This window comes from Callorhinus ursinus, unplaced genomic scaffold (assembly GCF_003265705.2).
Source record: "Callorhinus ursinus isolate GAN/ISIS: 27379988/994484 unplaced genomic scaffold, GSC_fseal_2.0 scaffold38, whole genome shotgun sequence".
NCBI lineage: Eukaryota > Metazoa > Chordata > Mammalia > Carnivora > Otariidae > Callorhinus > Callorhinus ursinus.
This window is the reverse complement of record NW_027397100.1, coordinates 12,599,254-12,621,753: the sequence shown is the minus strand read 5'-3', so window position 1 is coordinate 12,621,753 and position 22,500 is coordinate 12,599,254. Positions and strand designations below refer to the sequence as shown.

Sequence of the window (22,500 nt, the reverse complement as noted above, 5' to 3'; positions counted from 1 at the left end):
AGGTGGTGGGGGCGGTGGTCTTCTGGGGGGCCTGCTTGGTGGTGGGGGTGGAGGGGGTGGTAGTGACCTGTTGGGTGGAGTTGGGGGAGGCTTATTGGGTGGTGGTGGCAGCAGGGGTGGGGGGCTGTTGGGTGGCAGTGGTGGGGGGCTACTCGGTGGTGGTGGTGGTGGTGGTGGTGGTAGGGGTGGTGGTCTTCTGGGGGGCCTGCTTGGTGGAAGGGGTGGAGGGGGTGAAGATGACCTGTTGGGTGGAGTTGGGGGAGGTTTATTGGGTGGTGGAGGCAGCAGTGGTGGGGGCCTGTTGGGGGGCAGTGGTGGTGGTCTCCTGGGTGGTGGTGGTGGTGGTCTTTTGGGCGGTGGCCGACACCATTACAATGACTACAGACACGTTGAACTCTCCCGAGGTGTCGGTGGCGTTCCCTACAACGATTTCCATGTCCGAGAGCGCCCCCCAAAACATACCAATGGCAACCAGCTTGGCGGTAGTTACAAGTATGGTCACATCGAGACCAATGACAACACCGCTCAGCTGGGGGGCAAATACAGATACGGTGAGATCCTTGAGTCAGATGAAATCATCAGGGACCTCCGAAATGGCGACTACCGCAGTGCAGTGAATGCATATGGCGGCCACAGGGGCCGTGGGCGGTACAGGTCGGACGAAGTTGCAGCAGCCGTGGGCAGGCTTCACCGGAGAGAGCTGTGGCCTGGAGAGATCCCACCCGGTGTAGCCACTGGGGCGCTGGGCCCAGGTGGTTTGCTGGGCACTGGGGGCATGCTGGCAGCCAATGGCATCCTGTCGGGCCAAGGTGGCCTGCTCGGTGGAGGTGGTCTCCTTGGCGATGGAGGACTTCTTGGAGGAGGTGGAGTCCTGGGCGTCCTCGGCGAGGGTGGCATCCTCAGCACCGTGCAGGGCATCACCGGGTAAGGAGGGGCCAGGCTCTCCCTATCAAGCCCAGATGATGAACCTACAAGCCAGGTGATCACACCCAGGGGTCTGGAGTTCAAGGCTTGGCCTCAGGACTGGAGGTCTTGAGAGCCCCAAGTTGTATGGCTTGGGGGTCTTGTCCTTAAGCGTTCCTGAATGTGAGTCTCAGCTCACCCGTTTATATATGTGTGTGACTCTGGGCCACACTTTTTGTCACTCTGAGTCTTGATTTCCTCATCTGTAGAATGGTCATAGTCACAAAGTGGAAAATACCCAAGGATTTAAAACTACACATATATAGTAATTTCAGCTGTGTCCAGCCCCCTCCTCACATTCACTATCTAATTCAACAAATACTTAGTGCTCCTCCTACGTGCAGGCCACTGTGTTGGCACTGGGCACGCGACCACATGGTTAGCCAAAAGACACATCTCTTGTCCTCATAGAGCTTGCAGGCTGATGGGGTATATGGGCTTTCATAAAGACCCCTGAAAATAATCATACAATTGTAACACCGGCAAGCAATTCGGGGGGGAAATAGGGATGTGTATAATGGGGGAGGTCAGGGAAGGCTTCCTGGAGGAAGAGGGTCTTAATCTGAAATCTGAGAATATGTAGGAAGGAAGCAGGCAAGGAGGGCCAGGGACAATAGAGGGAATGGCATCTTTACAAGAAAAAAAAAATCCAAAGGAAATACATGGAAATGTAAACAGTGCGTCTCCAGCCAATAGGAAGGTGGGTCATGGCATTCTTTCTCTTTCACTTCTCTGTGTTCTCCCAGTTCTAGCCACAAACCTCAGGTCTCTTTAGGGTCAGGAGGAATGAATGCAGGACAGAGAAGGGGGTGGTGTGAGACGGGGCACTCCTGGCGAGGGGTGGCAGGCAGTGGGGCTGACTCCCATCTCACCACCCCGGGTCCTATGCAGGCTGCGCATCGTGGAGTTGACCCTCCCCCGGGTGTCCGTGAGGCTCCTGCCTGGTGTGGGTGTCTACCTGAGCTTGTACACCCGCGTGGCCATCAACGGGAAGAGGTATGTACCCTCAGCCCTGGAGGGGCCCCCATCACCCTATGTCCTGGCTGGGAGATCGTGGGCAAGTCATTTCCCCTCTCTGTACCTCAGTCTCTTTGTCCATAATATGGGGGGAATAATAAGATCTAATGTGTTACCAGTATGTGGCTTATATTTTTGGGCTCAGGTCATTCTTGTCAGCCGTGAAGGTAGCCTGCATGGTTGTTAAGCTCTGGGAGGCTGGAGACAGGTGACAGCCTGGGTTTGAATCCTGACTCTCTTTAAAGCTGTGTAACCTCGGGTCAGCCCCTTCATGTCACTGAGCCTTAGTGTCTTCTCCTGCAATGGACATAAAGACACCTCCTTTTCCAAGTGGCTGTGGCCACAGGTGAAGGAAGGCAAGCAAATGTCTCCCTGAAGAGTGCCTGCCACAAAGTAGGTGCTTATCCGAGAACCTCACAGAGTGGACTTTTGTGTTGATTTCTGCCCATGGGATGAGGTCACATCTATAAAGCTAGGTCAATGGGTAGTCACCTTGGAAACCAGAATTTATGTATAGAGTTCATTTATTGACCCCTATTCCTAGTCTTTGAAGGAAGCCCTCATAGACTAAGGAAGAGATAGAATTTGTTCACATATGTAGAGGGACCAGGGAAGCCTTCCGGTTTGGGACCCCTGGAGATGAGCAAGGAGCATAATAGATGCACAAAAGAAAGAGGCAGGGACAGCAAGCACAGAGGCCAAGATGCAAGGTGCTGTGTAGAACTGAATGAAGCTGAACTGCCTGGCAGTCGAGGTTGACTCACAGTCTCACCGGCCCCATGATCTCCTCCAGTCTCATTGGCTTCCTGGACATCGCTGTGGAAGTGAACATCACTGCCAAGGTCCGGCTGACCATGGACCGCACGGGCTACCCTAGGCTAGTTATTGAGCGATGTGACACCCTCCTGGGGGGTATCAAAGTCAAGCTGCTTCGAGGGTGAGTACCAGTGGGCAGTGGAGTGCCTTAGGGGATGGTGAAGTGGTCTGTCTTTGACAAATCATATGGTTACGAGTAAAGGCTCTAGAAGCAGCCTTCAGTTCAAACCTCAGCTCCACTATTCCTTGCTGTGTGACTCTGAGCAACTCTGTTGCCCTCTCTGTGCTCCAGCTTCTTTGTCTGTGGAATGGGGGTAATTTTTTTCCCTTTGGAATTGAGATAATGAATGCAAAACAGTACAGAATCTGGTACATTTTAAGAGTTTTCTGAATATATGTCTAGCAGGAGTTTTGTGTCTCTTGGAGCCCTAACTCATGGGGAAATGTCCCAATGGGTTCTGTCCAATGCAACCTTGGTTAAGGGTTGGGTTTTTTCTGTTATGCCCTCCTCATAAAGTGGCCAAGTCCCCATACTCTGTCCAGAGAGGTTTCAAGTGTCCATGTATTGAGGGGTACGCTGTCCCCAGGTAATGGTCTCGGATGAGGGCACATCAGGGCCGCTCAGAGCTTCCTTTTCTCTTCACTCCCTGGCCCTCATCATGGGAAATGCTTCTTTGGCTTCTCTCTTCGAGACCTCTGACCCCCTACTCCTTCCCCTCCTGTGTTATCAATATTTTCTCCTACCTAGTGCTCATCCTACCTAGACTTTTTTTTTAAAGATTTTATTTATTTATTTGAGAGAGAGAGAACGAGAGAGAACACATGAGAGGGGGGAAGGGCAGAGGGAGAAGCAGACTCCCTGCTCAGCAGGGAGCCCAATGCAGGGTTCGATCCCGGGACTTCAGGATCATGACCTGAGCCGAAGGCAGTCGCCCAACCAACTGAGCCACCCAGACGCCCCATCTACCTAGACTTCAAAAGTAGAAAACTCATTATGCCACTTGAACTCAAGAATTTCTGATTCATGTGAGCTTCTCTGAGTCTTTGTTTCTGCTCTAGGGTAGGTAAGGACAGAGAAAATTGGTCCCTGATATTTTGGTGAGGAGAGGAGGTAGAGACCCAGAAACCTCACAGATTTTTACATTCACATTTTCACTAGGAAATATATTTGGTAATACATGGTTCAAAATATAAAAAAAAAAAATAGGGGCACCTGGGCGGCTCAGTTGATTGAGTGTCTGACTCTTGATTTCGGCTCAGGTCATGATCTTAGGGTCATGAGATTGAGCCCCGCATTGGGTTATGCACTCAGCGGGGAGTCTGCTTGAGATTCTCTTTCTCTCTCTCTCTCTGCCCCTTTCCTGCTCTCTCTCTCTAAAATAAATAAATAAATCTTTAAAAATATATATAAAAAATTAAAAGGCACAGACTGAAGAGCCCCCTTCCCACCCTGCTTCCCACCTGCGCCTCCCCAGCAAGCTCACTGTGCTTCTTTCTTGATTCTCCTTCCAATTCCTTTCTACAAATGAAGCAAACATGAATGTGGATTCTCATTCCCAACCCTCCTTTTAACACAAATGGGCACATCCTATAAACACCATTTTGCACTTTGTCTTTTTCATTTACTCTATTTGGAGATTTTTCTGTATTTGAACATTGAGAGCTTCCTTGTCGTTTTTACGGCCATGTACTATTCCACTGTCTGGACGAAACACCATGTATTTGTCTAGTCCCCTGGGGCGGGGACATGGCGATCTGCCTAATCTTCTGCTCTGACGAACAGGTTGCAATGAATAACTGTTTATATACATTTTAAACATGGGCTGATGTATCCGCCAGATAATTTCCCAGAAAGAGAAAACAGTCTGTGCCCTGAATGTACACAGATTAAATTCAGATGATCCCTCCTCCACACACATAGACACACGCACGCACCCATGCATGGGTAAACGTGCAAGTGCATTCTCAAGGGTCTTACCCTGCAAGGAGAATTGGAACCAAGACAAGGCCCCTCGAGGTGTGCATCCACTTGAAAAGGAGACCAAAATGCATAGTGGAATGTTCTAATTAGGACACGATCTCAAGAAATTCTTTGCTCTGTCAAACTGGCAAGCACTGGACGGTCAGCTACAACGTGGGTGGACACAGGGAGTGTTCAGCGGGGGCAGAGACAGATGGATTTTTAAGGGGCCAAGCTGTCCGTGACACTCTGTGAGTGACACATGTTTCACTCACCTTCCCGTCGCTGAGGGGCCTCGGGAAACACATGCTTGCCTTACAAGTCTGTCTGTCCATCTCTGTGTCTTGTCTATGCATCAACACCGTGATCTCCTCCCCCTCTCAACTAACCGGTTAGGACAGTTAGTTTACAGCTGGTATGGACTTAGAACTTGCTCTGGACCACTTCTCCGGACCCGTTTCTTTATCTGTAGAACCGATCACATGTCCCAAGCTTTTCAACACCAACAACTCATTTCCTCTTGCGGACCACATGAGCACGTTTTGCTGGCCAGGTTTCTCCTCCCCTCCCTCCCACAAACATTAATTGAGCACCTACTATGCACCAGACACTGTGCTAGGTGCTTGAATCAAGTAATACATTCATTTCCCTTTAGGAAGACGGCACAAAGCGGCAGCAAGCAGCCCACTGAGGGGCAAATGAGCAGGAGGGAACGACTTTGCACCATAAATCGGGCCTGACCCATTGCAGAGTTCAAGGAGCATTTGTTTGTTGGATGGATGGATGGATGGATGGATGGATGGATGGATGGATGGACAAACGAGTGAATGTTGAATGAAAAGCCAAGCAATTTGCCAGGGTCACCTGTCCAGGCAGGCCCAGCCACTGTCCTTCTGGCTTTCAGAACAATTTCCCAGTTCTCGCTGTTCAGGGCCTGGCCAGGGACCCCAAGTGTGGACAAGCTTGGTGAGCTCCCTCCTCCCCTCCACTCCTCTCTCCTCAGGCTTCTCCCCAACCTCGTGGACAACTTAGTGAACCGAGTGCTGGCCAACGTCCTCCCTGACTTGGTAAGAACCCATCCCGGGATGGGAAGCTAGAAGCACAGACTTTCCCCAGACTGAGGGACCACAGTCCAGCCCCCATCCCTGTGGGCATGCAGGTGACCCAGAGGGATGGAGGGAGCCAGAGGGCTGGAACATGTTCTTGGGGATCTGGGGAGGACCTGGAGGACCATGGAGGGACAGATTAGTGAAGGGATAAGGAAGTGGAGCTTAAGAGTCACACAGTTCTGGTTTGAGTCCCGGCTCGGGCACTTGCGAGCTGCGTGAGTCATATGCCCTCTTTGAGTCTTGGTTTTCCCAGCTATAAAACGGGGATTAGGAGAGAGCCTTCCCCATAGGGTTGCGGGGAGGACCGTGCCGGGCACAGAGCAAGCAGGCAGTAAATGTTAGCTATTGTCAGTATTCGTGCTTCCCTCCCCAACCCTAGCCCCATCGCTGGAACCTCATGCCCTCTCCCCTTACAGCTCTGCCCCATCGTGGACGTGGTGCTGGGTCTTGTCAACGACCAGCTGGGTCTCGTGGACTGTAAGTCCTTCCTGCTTTGCTTCATTCAGCCGACATCTGCCAGCCCTGATCTGGGCCCAGCCATGGAAAGCACTGGGGACATAGCATGTCTGGGAGGAGGGTCCAGGGTGGTGGGGGCACACCCACTCAGGCCCTCAGAGTGTGGTGCGGCTGATGCCACAAGAGAGAGGCTACCTGGCCAGACATCCCCCCGGAGGAAGGAGCCTCCCATCTGGCCCTGGAGGCTCAGGCTCTGGACTGGGACAGGGAGGCTGGGTTTGAGTCCTGGCTCTGCCCTGACAACGGTGTGGACTTGGAAAGACTTTCCAGGCTCCTCATCTCTACAATGGGGGGTTGGCTTCATCCCGCAGAGGGTTTGGAGAGTGAAGAGCAGGAGACACCGTGGAGACTGTCCAGGTCCTCAGAACCAGGCTCCAACACCACCCCATGATCCAAGATTTCTGAGTGAACATTCCTGAAGGCAAACCTGCCCCATATAGTTGTGCAGTTCACACACGGCATGTTTCAGGGATCTCCTTTCATATAGACCACAACATAATGGAGGCACCTGACTTATGAAGGGCTATAGTTTCTGCAGCAATACAGCACAGCCTTCTGGGGTAGCAGTCCCATCTCTCGAGACCCCAAGCAGTTTGAGGATGGCTTTCCCAGACAGGTAAAGTTCTCTCCCTTTGTGGCCAGGAACAAGGGAGGAAGAGCCCAGATGATGCGGCTGTTGGTCACAAGCAGTCAGGGAAATCCCCACTTCAACGAAGCACCACATTATGGAATCTTAAAACGTCTTCCCTGGTCACAGTCCTTCACAGTTTACAAAACTTATCGATATCCAGACCCTCATGGACCCCACAGTATAGTCCAAGGAGTTATATTAAGCCTATTTTACAGAGGAGGAACCTGGAGTTCAGAGAGGTGCAGTGTCTTGCCTAAGGTCACACAGCAAGGAAGAGGCAGAGCTGGAATTTGAACCCAGAACTCTGGCTCTTTGCATGCTGTCTGGATCTGGAACCTTGCTGCTCTGCCTACTTTGGGGCACAAGGAGGGAAGTCATCTCGGGAGGTCAAGGGGGCTCCCCGTGACCCCCACGTTTGCCTGCAGCTCTGGTTCCTCTGGGGATATTGGGAAGTGTCCAGTATACCTTCTCCAGCCTCCCGCTTGTGACTGGGGAATTCCTGGAGCTGGACCTCAATGTGAGTGCCGGGGCCTCGGGGCAAGGGGAGGTGGGCACGGGTGTGAGCGCCAGACCCATGGGCTTTTACTCAATGTCTGCGAAGCAACGTTTGAACAGGACCCTCTTTTGATGACTTGAGGACCTTCTAGGAGCCGCATCAGAAAACACAATCACAGCCAACACTTACCAAGTGCTTACTGCTTTCCAGGCACATTCTAAGTGTTTGATGTAGATTAACTCAGTCTATCCTCACAGCAACCATATGACATAATAAGGTGAACTCTTATTGAGGAAACAGAGTCACAGAAGTTAAGCCACTTGCCCAAGGTCACACAGCGAATAAATGTGAGCCTGGGATCTAAACCCAAGCAGTCTACCTTCTGCTACTACGGACTTGGGTTTCCTGAAGGAATGAATCCGGCCAGTAGAGTGCTGATTATCACTAGCAACTGGCAATCCGTGATTTAAAAAAAAAAAAAAAAAGAAAAAAAAAGTCCTGATTTGTAGCATTAGCTGATTTCCATGGTCTAAATACTGCCACCGTGGCCCATTTCAAGCTACCAACTTGATATCACTGAGTGAAGAGTTGGGAAGACAAGCGTAGAATGTCACAAGAGTGCTTATGAGCTGGCATGAGCTGGTTCCAGCACACCACCGAATCTGGCCCCTAACTGCAAGGGGCACACGCATGGGTGCTCCCCCTGGGCTGTACCAACATGGATGCTTCCCCCCCGCCCGCCCAATGCTCAATCAGATACAGAGCTGCAGGTGCACACCCAAGCTGCCACAGACATAGCCTACTTGTGCACACGTATACAGGCACACCTAGTCTATTCATAAACAATAGCCGTCCAAGAGATATTTGTTGGTTACCTGCTGTTTGCCAGACTCTGGCCTGGGGCTGGAGGGGCATTGGTGAACAAGGTAAGATCTCTGCCTTAATGGAGCTTACAACCTATTGGAGGGGATAGGCCATCCAAGAGTCACTCAAAGACACAAAGATCGTGAAAGAGGGTCCCAGGATATCAGAGCCTGAAGCAAGGAGATACAATGTACCCAGGGAGGTCATGGAGGGCTTCATGGAGGAAGTGACACTTAAGCTGAGATCTGCCAGATAAGTGGGCCATAACAAGAGAAGAGTGTGGGGGAGGGAACAGGGTGTGGGAAGGTGCCATGGTGGGGGTCATGAGATGGTGGTGGGGCCTGACCCGGGCAGTAGGGACAGAGTGACTCTCCATGAGGTGGAGAAGTCCCCGGGGAAGACCACACAGCATCTGCCGACTGTGGAAATGTGTCTGGTCTTTTGAGTGTAGATATGCCATGGCATTTTGCAGATTCATAAATATGCTGACTCGTTTTGGCAGGACGGAGTGGGGAAGAATCTATGTCACACATGTATTGAAAGCAAAAGATGGCTGTAAGTGGCCATAAAGTGAGAACTGCAAGAGGTTCCATTCCATCACAAATGAAGGAGAGCTGGGGGCCATAAAAGAAAGGGTAACTCAGTCCCAGTGGGTTTAATCGAGGAAGGCTGCCTGGCGGCAGATTCAGGACCTCACCCAGTCTCAGCCTCCTCCTCCACTCATCTCCCTGTACCCCTCCCTGTGACCCCTTTCCTCTCTGCTTCTCCAGACTCTGGTTGGGGAGGCTGGAGGAGAGCTCATTGACTATCCACTGGGGCGGCCAGCCATGTCTCCCAGACAGAAGATGCCAGACTTGCCCCCCATGGGCAACAACACCAACTCGCAACTGGCCATTTCTGCCAACTTCCTGGGCTCAGTGTTGGCCCTCCTGCAGAAGCAGGGGGCACTGGATATCGACATCACCAATGGCATGGTGAGTCACGGCCCCACTGAGAGGTGGGCTGGGCAACAAAGAGCTCCCCACTGATCCTGTCTAGTCCCCACAGACTTGGGGAGATTGCTTTAAAGCAAGAACAGTAGTAGTAGACAGTCCATCCCTCACTCATTTCCCACTCACGGACGTGTATTAATTATGTCAGTGTTTACCAAAGCATGGTGCCTAGGGTGATTTTAGGTGACTCACAGCCAGGGCATGAAATAACATCAAATCATATTCAGTTCTATTTAATTCTATGCCAATCTTTCTTTAAAAGCATGATATATATTCCTATATATGTATACCAATATAAATGCTTGGAATCCTTTTACTTGGTAAACATTGATATTAAAAAACTAAATCATATATAAGAATAAGGTATGATCCAGAGTAATTTTCTTTCCAAACCGTTTCTTGTGAAAATTGCAAGCCTTCAGAAAAGTTACAAAATAACACAATTAATGCCCAAATATCCTTCACCCAGATTCACCAGTTAATATTTTGCCATATTTGCTTCATGTATACCAATCCACCCATCCATCTGCTTACTCACTCAGCTACTCATCCATACATCCATCGTTCTATCCTTCCTTCCTTCCATCCATCTTTCTGTCCATCCAATCATCCTTCCATCTATCTATCTAACCATCCATCCATCCATCCATCCACCCATCCATCCTTCCATCTATCTAACCATCCATCTATCCATCCATCCATCCATCCATCCATCCACCCATCCACCCATCCATCCTTCCATCTGTCTATCTAACCATCCATCCATCTATCCATCCATCCATCCTTCTATCTATCCATCTTCTCATCCATCCGTCCTTCCATTCATCCATCTATCTAACCTATCTATCATCTAGTTAGCTAGCTAGCTATTGTTGAACAATTTAAGTTTTTGGAAACATGACATTTCACTCCATAAATTTATGTCTATCTGCTAAGAATAAGATGTTCTAAAAAAAAAAAACCACCATATGAATTGTGTCCTTCTTGGTTCCATCAAGAGGAAAGCCTCCGTTTAGTGCTAGTATATAGTTAACCCTCTCTTGCACTTTTAAGTATCCTCTTTTTAACTCAGAGAGAACAGAACTCATAGCCATAGCCCTCCGCAGACAATGATATCCAAGCAGAATGTAATGGCATTATTTCGTTTTTATTGTATTTGCTTTTCCAGTTGCCATTTCTTTCTGTCAAATGGTACTGGCTTTCCATTTTTTAGTATTTGAGGTTTTCAAAAGCAAGTCAGTTGAAAGAAAACATTAAGTAAATAATAGTACAGGTTGTTCAAAGATATGGCAGAATTATGCATTTAGTGGACACTGAGTTATGCACGTGGACTCACTGATGCTCACCTTGTTTTAATCAAGAATTACATTTAGAGGAGAAAGAGTCAGGTCTGTGGTGAGCTTAAGTGGCTGGCCCTGTCCACTTAACCACAAACAGCCACCATGATCAGTGTGGTGGTTGCTTTTGGACAGGCAGGGCCCCCCAAGTGGTCTTTAAGGAGAAGAAGATGCCCCCCACTGGTTGTCTGAGGGTGTGTAGGAGTTTAATCACTATGTTAGCAACTCCCATCTGTCCCCATAACCTCAGGGACTCACATGACCCTTCTTCTTGTCCTGTAGTTTGAAGAGCTTCCTCCTCTTACCACGTCCACGCTGGGAGCTTTGATTCCCAAGGTATGTAAGACAGATGTGTCCCCTTGTCTTCAGCGCTACCCTCCTTCCAACTGTCCCAGGAACTGGGTCAGAAGGGGAGACACTCAGCACTAGGGTGGGGCAACCTGACACCCTCCTTAGGAGTGCAGTGGCGAAGTGTGGTATCCAAATCCTTATGAGAGAGGGAGCATGGAGGGTTGAGGTGGAAAGACCTTGAGCTCTAGCAGTAGACTGGCCTGCACAGGTCTAATCCTGGCCTGGCTACTTCGTTGCTGTGTGTCTTCAGGCAAGAGTCTTAACATCTCTGAGCCTTAGCTTCCTCATCTGTCAAAAAAGGATGCTAACTCCCACTCCACAGCTTCATCTAACAGACTAAGGGTGATGAGGTGATAATTCATGTAAAGATGCTGACACAGAGCACATGCAGGTGGGAAGAGCCAGGTTTTTGGAGTAGACAAACATGATTTTGAATTCTAGCTCAGCATGTCTCAACCATGCTACTGTAGGCAAATGACTTCTCGCTGGGCCTCAGTTTTCTCATCTGGAAAAAAAGGATAACAACGCCCACTTCACTGTGTGGCTGTGAACCTGGGATCTGAACGTAGGCACAGAGAAGGCATTTGATAAATGTTCACTGTTATTGTTCTTGCTAATAGTAACAAAACCTTTTTTAAAGGGGTGGGAGCAAGTGGGACTCTTGTCAGGTTAGTAGCTAGGTACTGTTGGAACAAAGGCCTTTCTGACCCCAGTGCCTGTCCCAGTGCGGGTCCCAAGCCTGTTACCCTGCACCTGGAAGCAAAAAGTTTCCTACATAGTAAGTGTCATGCATGTATGAAGGATTGCTGTAATCTAGAACCATTTTAGACATTTCTCTGTTCTACCTGTTCTGCTTCTGGTTGTAATTCAGAGGCAGGAAGGGAGACCCAACTCAACAAATGGTCACTATCACCCTCGTGTGGTTGGAAGCTGAATGGCAGAGCACCATTATCTAATGTCCTGAATGGTGGCAGCCCTGGGAGGCAGGGAGAGCCCTCAGTCAACAGGACCTTTTATTTATTGCGCCACTTCTTATGTGCACTGCACCTTACAGCTTATGAAAAAAATTTAAGAGTGCACTCTTTTATTTGGCTTTAATTACCCTCCCTCCCCTGCATTAATGGGGCCGGAAGAGAGGAGCAATCCATTTTATAGACAGGGAAACAGAGGCTCAAAGAAGTCACACAACGAGGCAGCAGCAGAGCTGGGCTAGAGCAGGGACTCAGGCCGTGAAATGGGGCTGGGTCTGCAGCAGGGGGAGGATTCAGGCTGGACACAGAGGAATGTCTCCTGGAGACCTAGGCTGGGGTGGAGTCACCAGGAGAGGCTTCATCAGAATGAGGAGGGGCATCCCTGGTCTCCTGCTGCTGTGGGGAGAGTTGGAGGGGGACTCTCCACGTCCCTGAGAAGAAGGTGTTGCTTATTGTTGGAGACTGTGTATGCTGGGGTAGGTCCCTCCAGCTATCTTGAAAATCCCTTTGTGAAAAGCCAATTCACCAAGTCATTGACTTGTCAAAAGCCAGATTGCCAAAGGGTGAATCCACTAAGTGGTCATTTGGCTGAATTTACTAGATTTGCCAATAGACCCAGTTTGTTCAAAAGAATTTCCCCTTGGAGCACCTGGGTGGCTCAGTTGGTTGAGCGACTGCCTTTGGCTCAGGTCATGATCCTGGAGTCCTGGGCTCGAGTCCCGCGTCAGGCTCCCTGCTCAGTGGGGTGTCTACTTCTCCCTCTGACCCTTCCCCCTCTTGTGCTCTTTCACTCTCTCAAATAAATAAATAAAATCTTTAAAAAAAAGAATTTCACCTTGAATGTGTTCAAGAAAACAAATAGAGCCTTCTCAGGACCAGAATCCACACTGCTGCATTGCACATGGAAGTTTCCATTTACATGGAATTCTTTTCAAAGTAACTTTGTAGTTTTTCCCACATATTTATGTCAATTTAATATATTTAAGAAAAGTGTTCCTTAGGGGCACCTAGCTGGCTCAGTCAGAAGAGTGTGTGACTCTTGATCTTGGGGTCATGAGTTCGAGCCCCACATTGGGTGTAGAGATTACTTAAAAATAAAATCTTAAAAAAGAAGAAGAAAGAAGAGCATTCCTTAAAATAAATTTTTTGATAAAACAGTTATTCAGCAAATATGGGAACTGATTGCTTGATGAATTGTCCCTTTAGCTAATTAGCTTTTGGGGAGTCCATTTGCAGCAAACAGGCTCCGATTCCTCCCACCGTGGGTCTCCAGAGACCCCAGCCAATCCAGGTAGGCCTCGCTCTGGGACTTCGCTGTGAAGCCCCCTAAACTGTGAACTTTCTCATTCCAGGTGGGGCATCCAAAGGCAGCAGGAGAGGAGGGAGGCCTGGGCTTCTGAGTAACATAGACCTGGGCTGGAACCTCAGCTCTCCTGCCGGCCATAGACAATTTGCTTGAGCCTCAGGTTTTTTTTATCTGTAACATGGAGAAAAAATACCCCATGGAGTTGTTACGATGATTCGATGCAATCGTGAATGTCCAGACGAATCCATCTTGCTCAGCAGCAGGTTCTGAGCATTTCTGGACAAAGCATTGAGCTTTGCTGTCACCCCCACATTTAATTCTTCCAGTAACCCTACATGAGAGGCTTGGAGACGGCAGCCCCCCTGCCCAAACCCAGCAGCAGGTCAGAGACCCTGCATGTGTTTTGTAGGGCTCGAGAGATGCTGTTGGATCTGAGGGTGCCCAGTCTGAGACCCTGGGCCATGTGTTTAGAGGTTGGCTGATGACCCACTGGGCACCCCCACTCCCCAGGGCCCCACTCACTCTGGCCTGGTGTCCACCCCCAGGTGTTCCAGCAGTACCCTGAGTCCCGCCCACTCACCATCAGGATCCAGGTGCCGAACCCACCTTCAGTGACACTGCAGAAGGACAAGGCACTGGTGAAGGTGTTCGCCACCTCTGAGGTCATGGTCTCCCAGCCCAATGACGTCGAGACCACTATCTGCCTCATCGATGTGGTGAGTACCTGTCGGGGGGGGTGCCATGTGATCTTCTGGAGTCCCCAGACCCCTTCAAACCCCCATGGGGCCAACCATCGTGAGTACTAGCCAAACATGGGGCCAGATGATCTGATTCAAATCCAGTCTTCAGCACTTCTAGCTATGCGACCTTGGGTGGATCACTCCCTCTCTCTGGGCTTGATTTTCTCCTCTACTTTATGGGGATAGCAGCGGGGCATTAGTAAGACACTCAGAGCAGTACCTGGCATACCATAAGAGCTCCTTCACAAGTTGTAGAGCACGGTGTGGCAATTCATGCATTCAGCAATTTGTTTTGAGCACCTACTCTGGGTTACGCTTTCTACTAGATGCTGGAGAAAGGGGAAACAAAGCAGATGGTACTGGTTCTCATCTCCCTGGGACCCAGCAGGAGACAGATACAAATACAATTTCCAGTTATTTCATAGAGAAGAATCCTCTTAAAATCATGTGGCTCCTTTTCTCAAAACTTCTCCTTTCGATCCTGAAAGAAGAGCCAATCCGCTAACAATGACCCACAAAGTTCTTCTAGATCATCCCCTGGTTACCTTTCAACTCCTCACTCTTTCACTCTTTTACTCTTTCACCAGCATGCCAGGTGGAGTTCCACCCCAGGGCCTTTGCATATGCTGTTTCCGCTGCTGCTTGGAATACTCTTTCTCCAGGTGTCTGCATGACTCACTTCCTCATTTCCTTTAGGTCTCTGCTCAAATGCCACCTTCCCAAGACCAGCTGTCTAAAATATCCCCATCCCTGGCCTCCCTCTCTCTCTCTCTCTCTGCCTCCCTTGCTTTACTTGGCTCATAGCCTTAACCTGACACTGTACAATGCATTTGTTAGTTTACTATTGGGCAGAGATGCACATTGTCTTCTTCACTACAGGATCCTCAGAGCCTAGCACAGGGTCCCGCACATAGTAGGTACTCAGTAAATATTTGTTGAAGCAATGTGCTGTGTTAAATGCCATTTCTCCCTTGGTGGTTAAAGCTTTAGATTCAGACACTTGGGGTTCTGTCCCATCTGCTGTGTCTTCTCAGGCTCTCCTCCCAGGGCTCAAGAGCAAATGAGCCACCTCTAATCTAGGAAGTGGGTATTCTCGGTTAGAGCATGCCAAGCCATGGTGTGTTGGGGTTCCTTTCTGGGCATCATCAGATGACAGATTAAAAGGGCTGGTTCTCACCCAGGGAGTGGAGATGGCTGCCCCTTGTTTGTTGGTCCCTAGTGTGTGGAAATTTTTCCATCAACAGCCCAAATGCTGTATGATCCAGCTCAGAGCCCTGCCATGACGCCCCAGTGCCCCCAGGATGCAGCCATGACTTCTCTCCAGCCTGCTAGCCCTGCTTGGTCTGGCCCCTTCTCACTCCAGTCATCTGCGGTCCTTTTACCTCCTTACTCTCTGGCCTTCTCTCTTCCCTCTAATGCTAACCTCTTTCCTGCCCCGGGGCTTTTGCACATACCCTTCCCACTGCCTGGATCACTCTCACACCCTCTTTTTCACCTGGTCAAATCCTATATACCCTTCAGGCATCAGTTCATGAATGGATGGGATGATTTTGCACACCCATGCAGGTCCCTGCCATACACACCCAGAGCATCCAGTCCTCCATCATCCCAATTAATTACCTGAATGTGTTGGAGCTTCTTTTTTTTCATAAGACTTTTTTATTTTATTTTATTTTATTTTATTATTCTATTTTATATTTTATTTTATTTTATTTTATTTTATTTTTTTTATTCGGTGGCAGAAGCAGGGAAGCAAAGAGGAAATTTCCTGTAACTCCAGGCTTCTGCTGGAGAGGGGTTGAGTCTGGACCTTTCATGCCCTTTGCTGGGGGTGGGTGGGTAGGGCAGTTGCACTTGACATTGATGATATGCCCAATCCCATCTGCAGTGGCTCATCTGGAGCAGCTTCATAGGCTGCAGGCCACCCCCCCCACCCCGAGACAGCTCAGACACCCGCACCAGCCAAGCAATCCCTGCTCCCCGTGACAGTGTCTTTCTGAGGGACGTTCACACAGCCCTGCTGACTTACTTGAAAGCAACACACTTCTCAGTGAACGTAGGCAATTTATTACGCCCAACCCCTTCTCTCCAGGGCGGGGATATCCATTATATAGGGAGCATTACTGGGGTCTCAGTTTGTAAAGGGAGGTTTGACCAAGACCTCGGGGGACAGACAACCTGTGTTAATGCAGCACCTAGCCGGCACCTGGCACACACAGCCCGCCCCGCAGCGGCACCTTATTGTCACCCCCTTTCCTCCAGGACACAGAACTCTTGGCCATGTTTTCCGTGGAGGGAGATAAGCTCATGATCAACGCCAAGCTGGACAAGTAAGGGGGTTTGCGGACTCGGGCTCCTGCGCTCAGAAGGGCCTCTTTGGTGCTGCCATGCCTGGGGCCAGCTCCTGAAGCAATGCCTGGGAGGACACCAGAGGTCCCCTTTCACGGCTGTCAGGGCTGGGTAAATCCCAGAGGCTGCAGGGGTGAAACTGGGCTGTGACTGCCAAGGGCCCTGGCTCGAGCTGGGCAGGGTGGGTGATGCCATGAGCTTCACAGAAAGGACCCACTGCCAACAACAACTACAACGTCAACAATAATAACAACGATGGGCGTGATGATGATTTGCCCGGCTTTGCACTAGGTATTTGTATGCATGATCTTGTTTAGCCTTGCAATGGCCTTGCGGGGTCAGGGCTATCATTCTCCCATCTTAAAGAGGAGACAACTAGGGCTTAGAGAGGAGGGTGTACTGACTCAGGGCCACACCATGGGTACAGAGAGGGGCTCTGGGCCAGCCCAGGTCTGTCTGGCCCAGAGCTGCATTGCTCCATTACAAGTGCAGGCTCCGGAGCCAAGCGGTACACGTTCAAATCCTAACGTGACCACTGACTGGCTGTGTGACATAGGCCAAGTGACTCTGCCTCTCCGAAACTCAGTTTTCTCATCTGAAAATGGGGCTAATAGTCCCTACCTCGTAGGACTCATGAGAACAGCTGTTATTTGTTGGATGCTCTCTATGTGCCAGGCATTGAGCTAAGCTCTAAGTGTGTCTCCATTCATTTCATTCCTGACGTCAGCCTATGGCAGTAAGTACAATTATCATTCCTACTTCAAGATAAATGAGATTGTATGTAAAACTGTCAGCACGTGCCTAGTTCACTGTAAGTTGTTCTTCTTACGACAAGTATTTATCAAGCCCAACAATGGGAATTACTCAGGATAGGATATGAATCAGAGCCATGCAAGAGTCTCTAAGGAGGTGATGCTTGACCTGAGGCCTGGATGAGGAGAAGGGGCCAGTGGAGGGGGGCACGGTTCAGGCAGCGAGAACAGGGCAGGCAAACTTTGAAGGGCAGGAAAGAGCTCGGGGCTGTGGCTGGAGTGACCTAGGGGGAAGGAGGGGAGGGAGTGGAAGTCGGCAATAAAACACAACCGAAGCAGGCTTCTCCCCTGAGAAGGCTCACTGGTTTCTGTGCTGCCGGATGCACGGGGGCTCCAGTGGTCTGGTCCAATGGTCCCAGGGCAAGTGCAGAGAGAGACCTCGAACCCCGGCCTCGGGCCCCCTCCTCAGAATAGCGCGGCAGCCAAGAGTGCGTCTCAGAGCACGAGTCCTGGGCTCTGTCTCCTGAGCTCTGTAGCCATGGCGAGGTCCCCTGGAGCCTCAGGTTCCCCTCCCAGAGGGTCACGAAAGGATCGAGCGAGGTGGGGACGATCACTCCTGGGTTCATGGCACGCACCCTGTACCAGGCACAGGCTCTCTTGGATTGCTCATTTAGTCCTCGCAGCCACCCACTTTGCAGAGGAGGAAACTGAGGCAGAGACAGGGTAAGTACTTGGCCAAAGACCCACAGCCAGTAAGTGTCACAGCTATGATCTGAACCTTACGTACAGCAGTCCCTCCTGATCCACGGGCGGTAAGTTCCAGGACCCCCCAGTGGGTGCCTGAAAGTGCCGCTGGTACCACATGCTAGCTACACTGTGTTTGCCTTGCATGCATACCCGTGGTATCATTTACTTTATAACTTAGGCGCCCTAAGAGATTAACAACAGCAGCTCACAAATAAGATACAATTGTAACAATAGACTGTAATACAAGTTACGTGAATGTCATCTCTCTCAAAATACTGTACTATACTCACCCTTCTTTTTTTTTTTTTAAGATTTTACTTATTTATTTATTTGAGAGAGAGAGAGAGAGAGAGAGAGCACAGGCTGGTGGGGAGCAGAGGGAGAGGGAGAAGCAGGCTCCGTGCTCGGTGCAGAGCCCGACGCGGGGCTCGATCTCACCACCCTGACATCATGACCTGAGCCAGAATCCTGACTTAACTGACAGAGACACCCAGGCATCTCTATACGCACCTTTCTTCTTGTGATGATGTCAGATGAAAAAAATGCCCACGTGACCACATGATGAGGGGAAGTCAGGCGAATGTGACGAAATGTCAGGCTACTATTGACCTTCCCCTAATAGGCCAGAAGGGGGCTCCTCTCTTCCCGACTGCAGCTGAGCGCGGGTCCCTGAGCCCACGGACAACGGAACCTGGGGGCTACCGTGTATGGTATAAAAGCCCGAGCGCCATGCCTAGTACATAGTTGGTGCTCACTCCGTGGAGCTCAACACTGTTCTTCTTAACTACCCCCAGGGGTCAAGAGAGGTCTTTGTGAGGATGTTGGTGGAGGGGCTTCTGACAGTTTATTGCAATACAACCCCTTATGATTCTCAGGCAATCACTATTTCTAACGGGCTGTTTGCTTTCTCGGCAGGACTCACCTCAACCTCAGAACCTCAAATGTAGGCAACTTTGATGTAAGTACTAAGCTCAGCCCCCAGGGCAAGATCATCTGGGAATGGCATCCCCGTGTGGCTGGCTGGGGCCCAGGGATTTGGCAAATGCCAAAGCATTGACATCATCTCTGTCAGGCCTCAGTTCCAGGTGGGGAAACGGAGGCCCGCAAAACCAAGGAGGGGCTGGGTACAGACTCCCAGATCCAACTCTGCCTGTGAGGCCATCCCATTTTAACTGACTACTCCCATGGAGGCCACTTGGCCCAAATCCCTCCACTCCGGGGTGGGGAGGCGCTAGGGGCAGCCATGTCCTACAGGACCCCTGCCTTTCTGTATTGGGGGTGGGAGGTTGGCTTTGCCACTGACTCCCATGTAATCTTGAACAGCCCCAACCCACTCTGAGCCTCCGCAAATAGGTTTGGATTTATTTCTAGCCACCACTTTACCACCACGCTCTGGAACTCTGCCTTTCTAATCTGAGACACTCAGATTCTAGGGTTTGGTCCTGTTTGCTCGTTTCTTTGCTGATTATTGGGTCCCCCCACCACCACCAAAGTCTGCAGAAATGCCCCTCTTTTCTTTTACAAATTGACAACTAAACAGATGCCCGCTTTTCCAAGCAAGCTGGGGTGAGATTTCCACATGCGCAGAGATACTCAGATACCCACGGTGTTGCCTCTTTCTGAGTTTTTGCAAACCCCAGCCTCTCCAACCCATGGAGTGGTGTCACTAGCTTCATTTCATAGATGGAGAAACTGGGGCCCGGGGATGAGCTGCCTTGCAGCTGCTTGGGACACAGCTGGGACCAGAACTGGAATCTCCGGACTTGCAGAAGAAACAGCTCGCAGACTGTGAAATTAGAGAACAGATCTGGGACAGCGGAGCCGGGCACGGGGAACCAAATTAAGCTTTCTTTTTTTTTATTTTTTTATTTTTTTTAAAGATTTTATTTATTTATTTGAGAGAGAGAGAATGAGAGATAGAGAGCACGAGAGGGAAGAGGGTCAGAGGGAGAAGCAGACTCCCTGCTGAGCAGGGAGCCCGATGCGGGACTCGATCCCGGGACTCCAGGATCATGACCTGAGCCGAAGGCAGTGGCTTAACCAACTGAGCCACCCAGGCACCCTGGCTTTCTTTTTTTTTTTAAACAAATTTCTCTCATTTAATCCTCAAAACAAACATGATTTGGGCACAATTATTGGCCCATTTTCCACATAAGGCAGCCAAATGCAGAGAAGTTGGTCGACGTGTCCAAGGTCACGGCGCTGGGATAAAAGTCCCACGCGCTTGTCACGGTCCTACCATGTGGTTCTGCACCAAGGCAGGTACTTTACATAGAGGAGTTTACGTTTGGCTTTTACAACCACTCTACGAGGGAAGGGTTATTCATGCCTATTTTCAGATGTGGTAACCAAGGCTTAGAGACATTCAGAGCACGCATGAAAAGTCTCAAGGCCGGGCATTTCACCTGATCTGCCCGTAACCCTCGCTGCCTCCTTGCAAGCGAGGCTTGCTGGCCCATTTTACAGCTGAGGAAGCTGGCGGTCCTGAGTGGTGAGGGAGACTTCCCAGAGGCCCACAGAGACTAAGCTGCGATGGGAACCTGGAGTGTTGGCGACACAACCCCAGGGCCTTGCGTGACATCACCATAGACTATGGGCCCCGGGCCTCCCCCAGTCCCAGCCTCACCATGAGCCTTGGACCAGCGCGGGCCCTGCTCTGGGCCTCAGTCTCCCTAACTGCAGGCGGACAGATATGCCTCGCCCCTGTCCAACTCGGTGGTTCTCGAGCCACGGCAGCTCCCAGATTCTCCCAGAGCTGTTCTGCGTCTTCCGCTTGGGCCACAGGGCAGGGCCTCAAGGAGCCCTCGGGGATCTGAGTGAACCCTTGCCAGGGTTGAGTTCTCCTTCTTCCCTGCAGGTTGGCCTCTTGGAGGTGCTGGTGGGGAAGATCTTTGACCTGGCGTTTCTGCCTGCCATGAACGGTGAGAGTTAGGCCCATGCCTCTGCAGGGGTGTGTGGCTTGGGGGCCTGGAGGCTGCTGGTTTGCTGGGCATATTTGACACACAGCCGTTTTCTGCCTCAACCGTATTTCTGAGAACTTGACCCTAAGCTTATGTACTTAACCCTCTGAAGGCAAATGTTGCCCCGAGGGTCCATCAACTTCCTTATTTGCTGCTTCTGCTGTGTTCTCCTTCTCCTTCTTCCTTATTTGGCTGATTGTTTAGTTTTTCTGATTATCTATGTAAAATTCTGATTACATATGAAAATTATATGTGTGTAAGTTTTAGAAAGTCCAGAACAGTTTAAAAAGTAACATCTCACCTCCCAGAGGCACTTAATCTCAACACCTGGTTATAGGTCCGTCTAAATTCTTTTTTCTCCATTAAAAAAAAAGTCCAAGGTATTTCCTGATTTTTTTGTATGTGTTTTTATTTTTAGTTGTGGTAAAATACACATCACATGAAATCTACCTGCTTAACCATTTTTAGGTGCAAATTTAGTATCAGTAGGTATATTCACATTATTATGGCCCCGATTGATTTTTATTTTTTCTTTATTTTTAATGTTTTTTTTTCTACTTGGTTGAAACTGGTTTCTCTTCTTTTTCTTTTTATTGACATATAATGTATCATTTGTTTTAGGGGTACAGTTCTGTGATTTATCAGTCTTACACAACACACAGCACTCATGCGTTGTCCTGACTGATTTTTAATCATGTATTTAATTTTACTTATACGGGGACTATGTGAATAATTATTGTTGTAAAAAGTCCGATCAGTAGAGATAAAGCTAAAGTTGCTCTTACCGATCTCCCAGCCTCCTAACCCAGACTCTGTCCTCTAGGCAACCACATTATCAGTGAGAGGGTTTTCTCGCTTCATAGAACGAAGGAAGGGAGCATGATTCCTCCTCTCTGTGGTGCCTCGGGGACATTATCAGGAAGTTATCTGAACTGTGAGGCCACTGGACGCTGGGAGGGCTGAACCCCCCCATTGTAACCTCGTCCCTAAGGCCCCCGCCAAACCTGGCCCCCACCCTCTCCCCACTTCCCCTTGGTGGAGGAGAGGATGGAGAGGGACTGCTATCAGCTCTACCAGCTGGGGTTCATTTGGGGTGCTCTCCATGTCCAACAGACCTTTATTCTGGAAACCGTCACCAGAGGAGGCTGAATCGCAACCCCAGGAAGGCCCTGGTCACCAAGGCCGTGCACGTTCCCTGGCGGAAGAGGAGGATGTTAGGAGCGAGGCTGGGCTGGGCTGACTTTTGAGGCAAGAGGTGGAGACTCTCGCCGGGCTTGGTCACTAAGAGGTGGTGTGAACTTGGCAGCAAGTCCCTCAATCTCACCTTACCACTCTCAAAAGTGAGAGGCTGGATTAGGACCATGATTCTCAAAGTGGGTTCCATGAAAAATTAGTCCTACGGGATACTCTTAAGAAGAGGGATCCATGGCCAAGCAAGTTTGGGAAATTCTGAATATACTGCCCTAGAGTAGATTCGCCATGTCCTTAGTTCTCTGAAAAGTCCTGCTGGAGGCAGAAAATCTGTTTAACTCCACTTAATCCAGTTCCCCCACCTACCATTTCATCCATCCATTCCTTCCTTCCTTCCTTCCTTCCTTCCTTCCTTCCTTCCTTCCTTCCTTC

At 49.9% G+C, this 22,500-nt stretch overlaps 1 protein-coding gene across 1 annotated transcript in view; it reads left to right on the top strand.

The window, feature by feature from the left end:
• Positions 1-22,500, top strand: part of BPIFB4 (BPI fold containing family B member 4) — a 27,480-nt gene that overhangs the window by 1,046 nt on the left and 3,934 nt on the right. The window contains exons 3-14 of the mRNA XM_025876202.2: positions 405-924; positions 1,855-1,959; positions 2,774-2,917; positions 5,760-5,823; positions 6,282-6,342; positions 7,438-7,529; positions 9,143-9,346; positions 10,984-11,037; positions 13,875-14,045; positions 16,332-16,399; positions 18,833-18,875; positions 20,775-20,838. Coding sequence (XP_025731987.1) covers positions 405-924; positions 1,855-1,959; positions 2,774-2,917; positions 5,760-5,823; positions 6,282-6,342; positions 7,438-7,529; positions 9,143-9,346; positions 10,984-11,037; positions 13,875-14,045; positions 16,332-16,399; positions 18,833-18,875; positions 20,775-20,838 — 1,590 coding nt within the window. The remainder of the gene's footprint in view (positions 1-404; positions 925-1,854; positions 1,960-2,773; positions 2,918-5,759; positions 5,824-6,281; positions 6,343-7,437; positions 7,530-9,142; positions 9,347-10,983; positions 11,038-13,874; positions 14,046-16,331; positions 16,400-18,832; positions 18,876-20,774; positions 20,839-22,500) is intronic.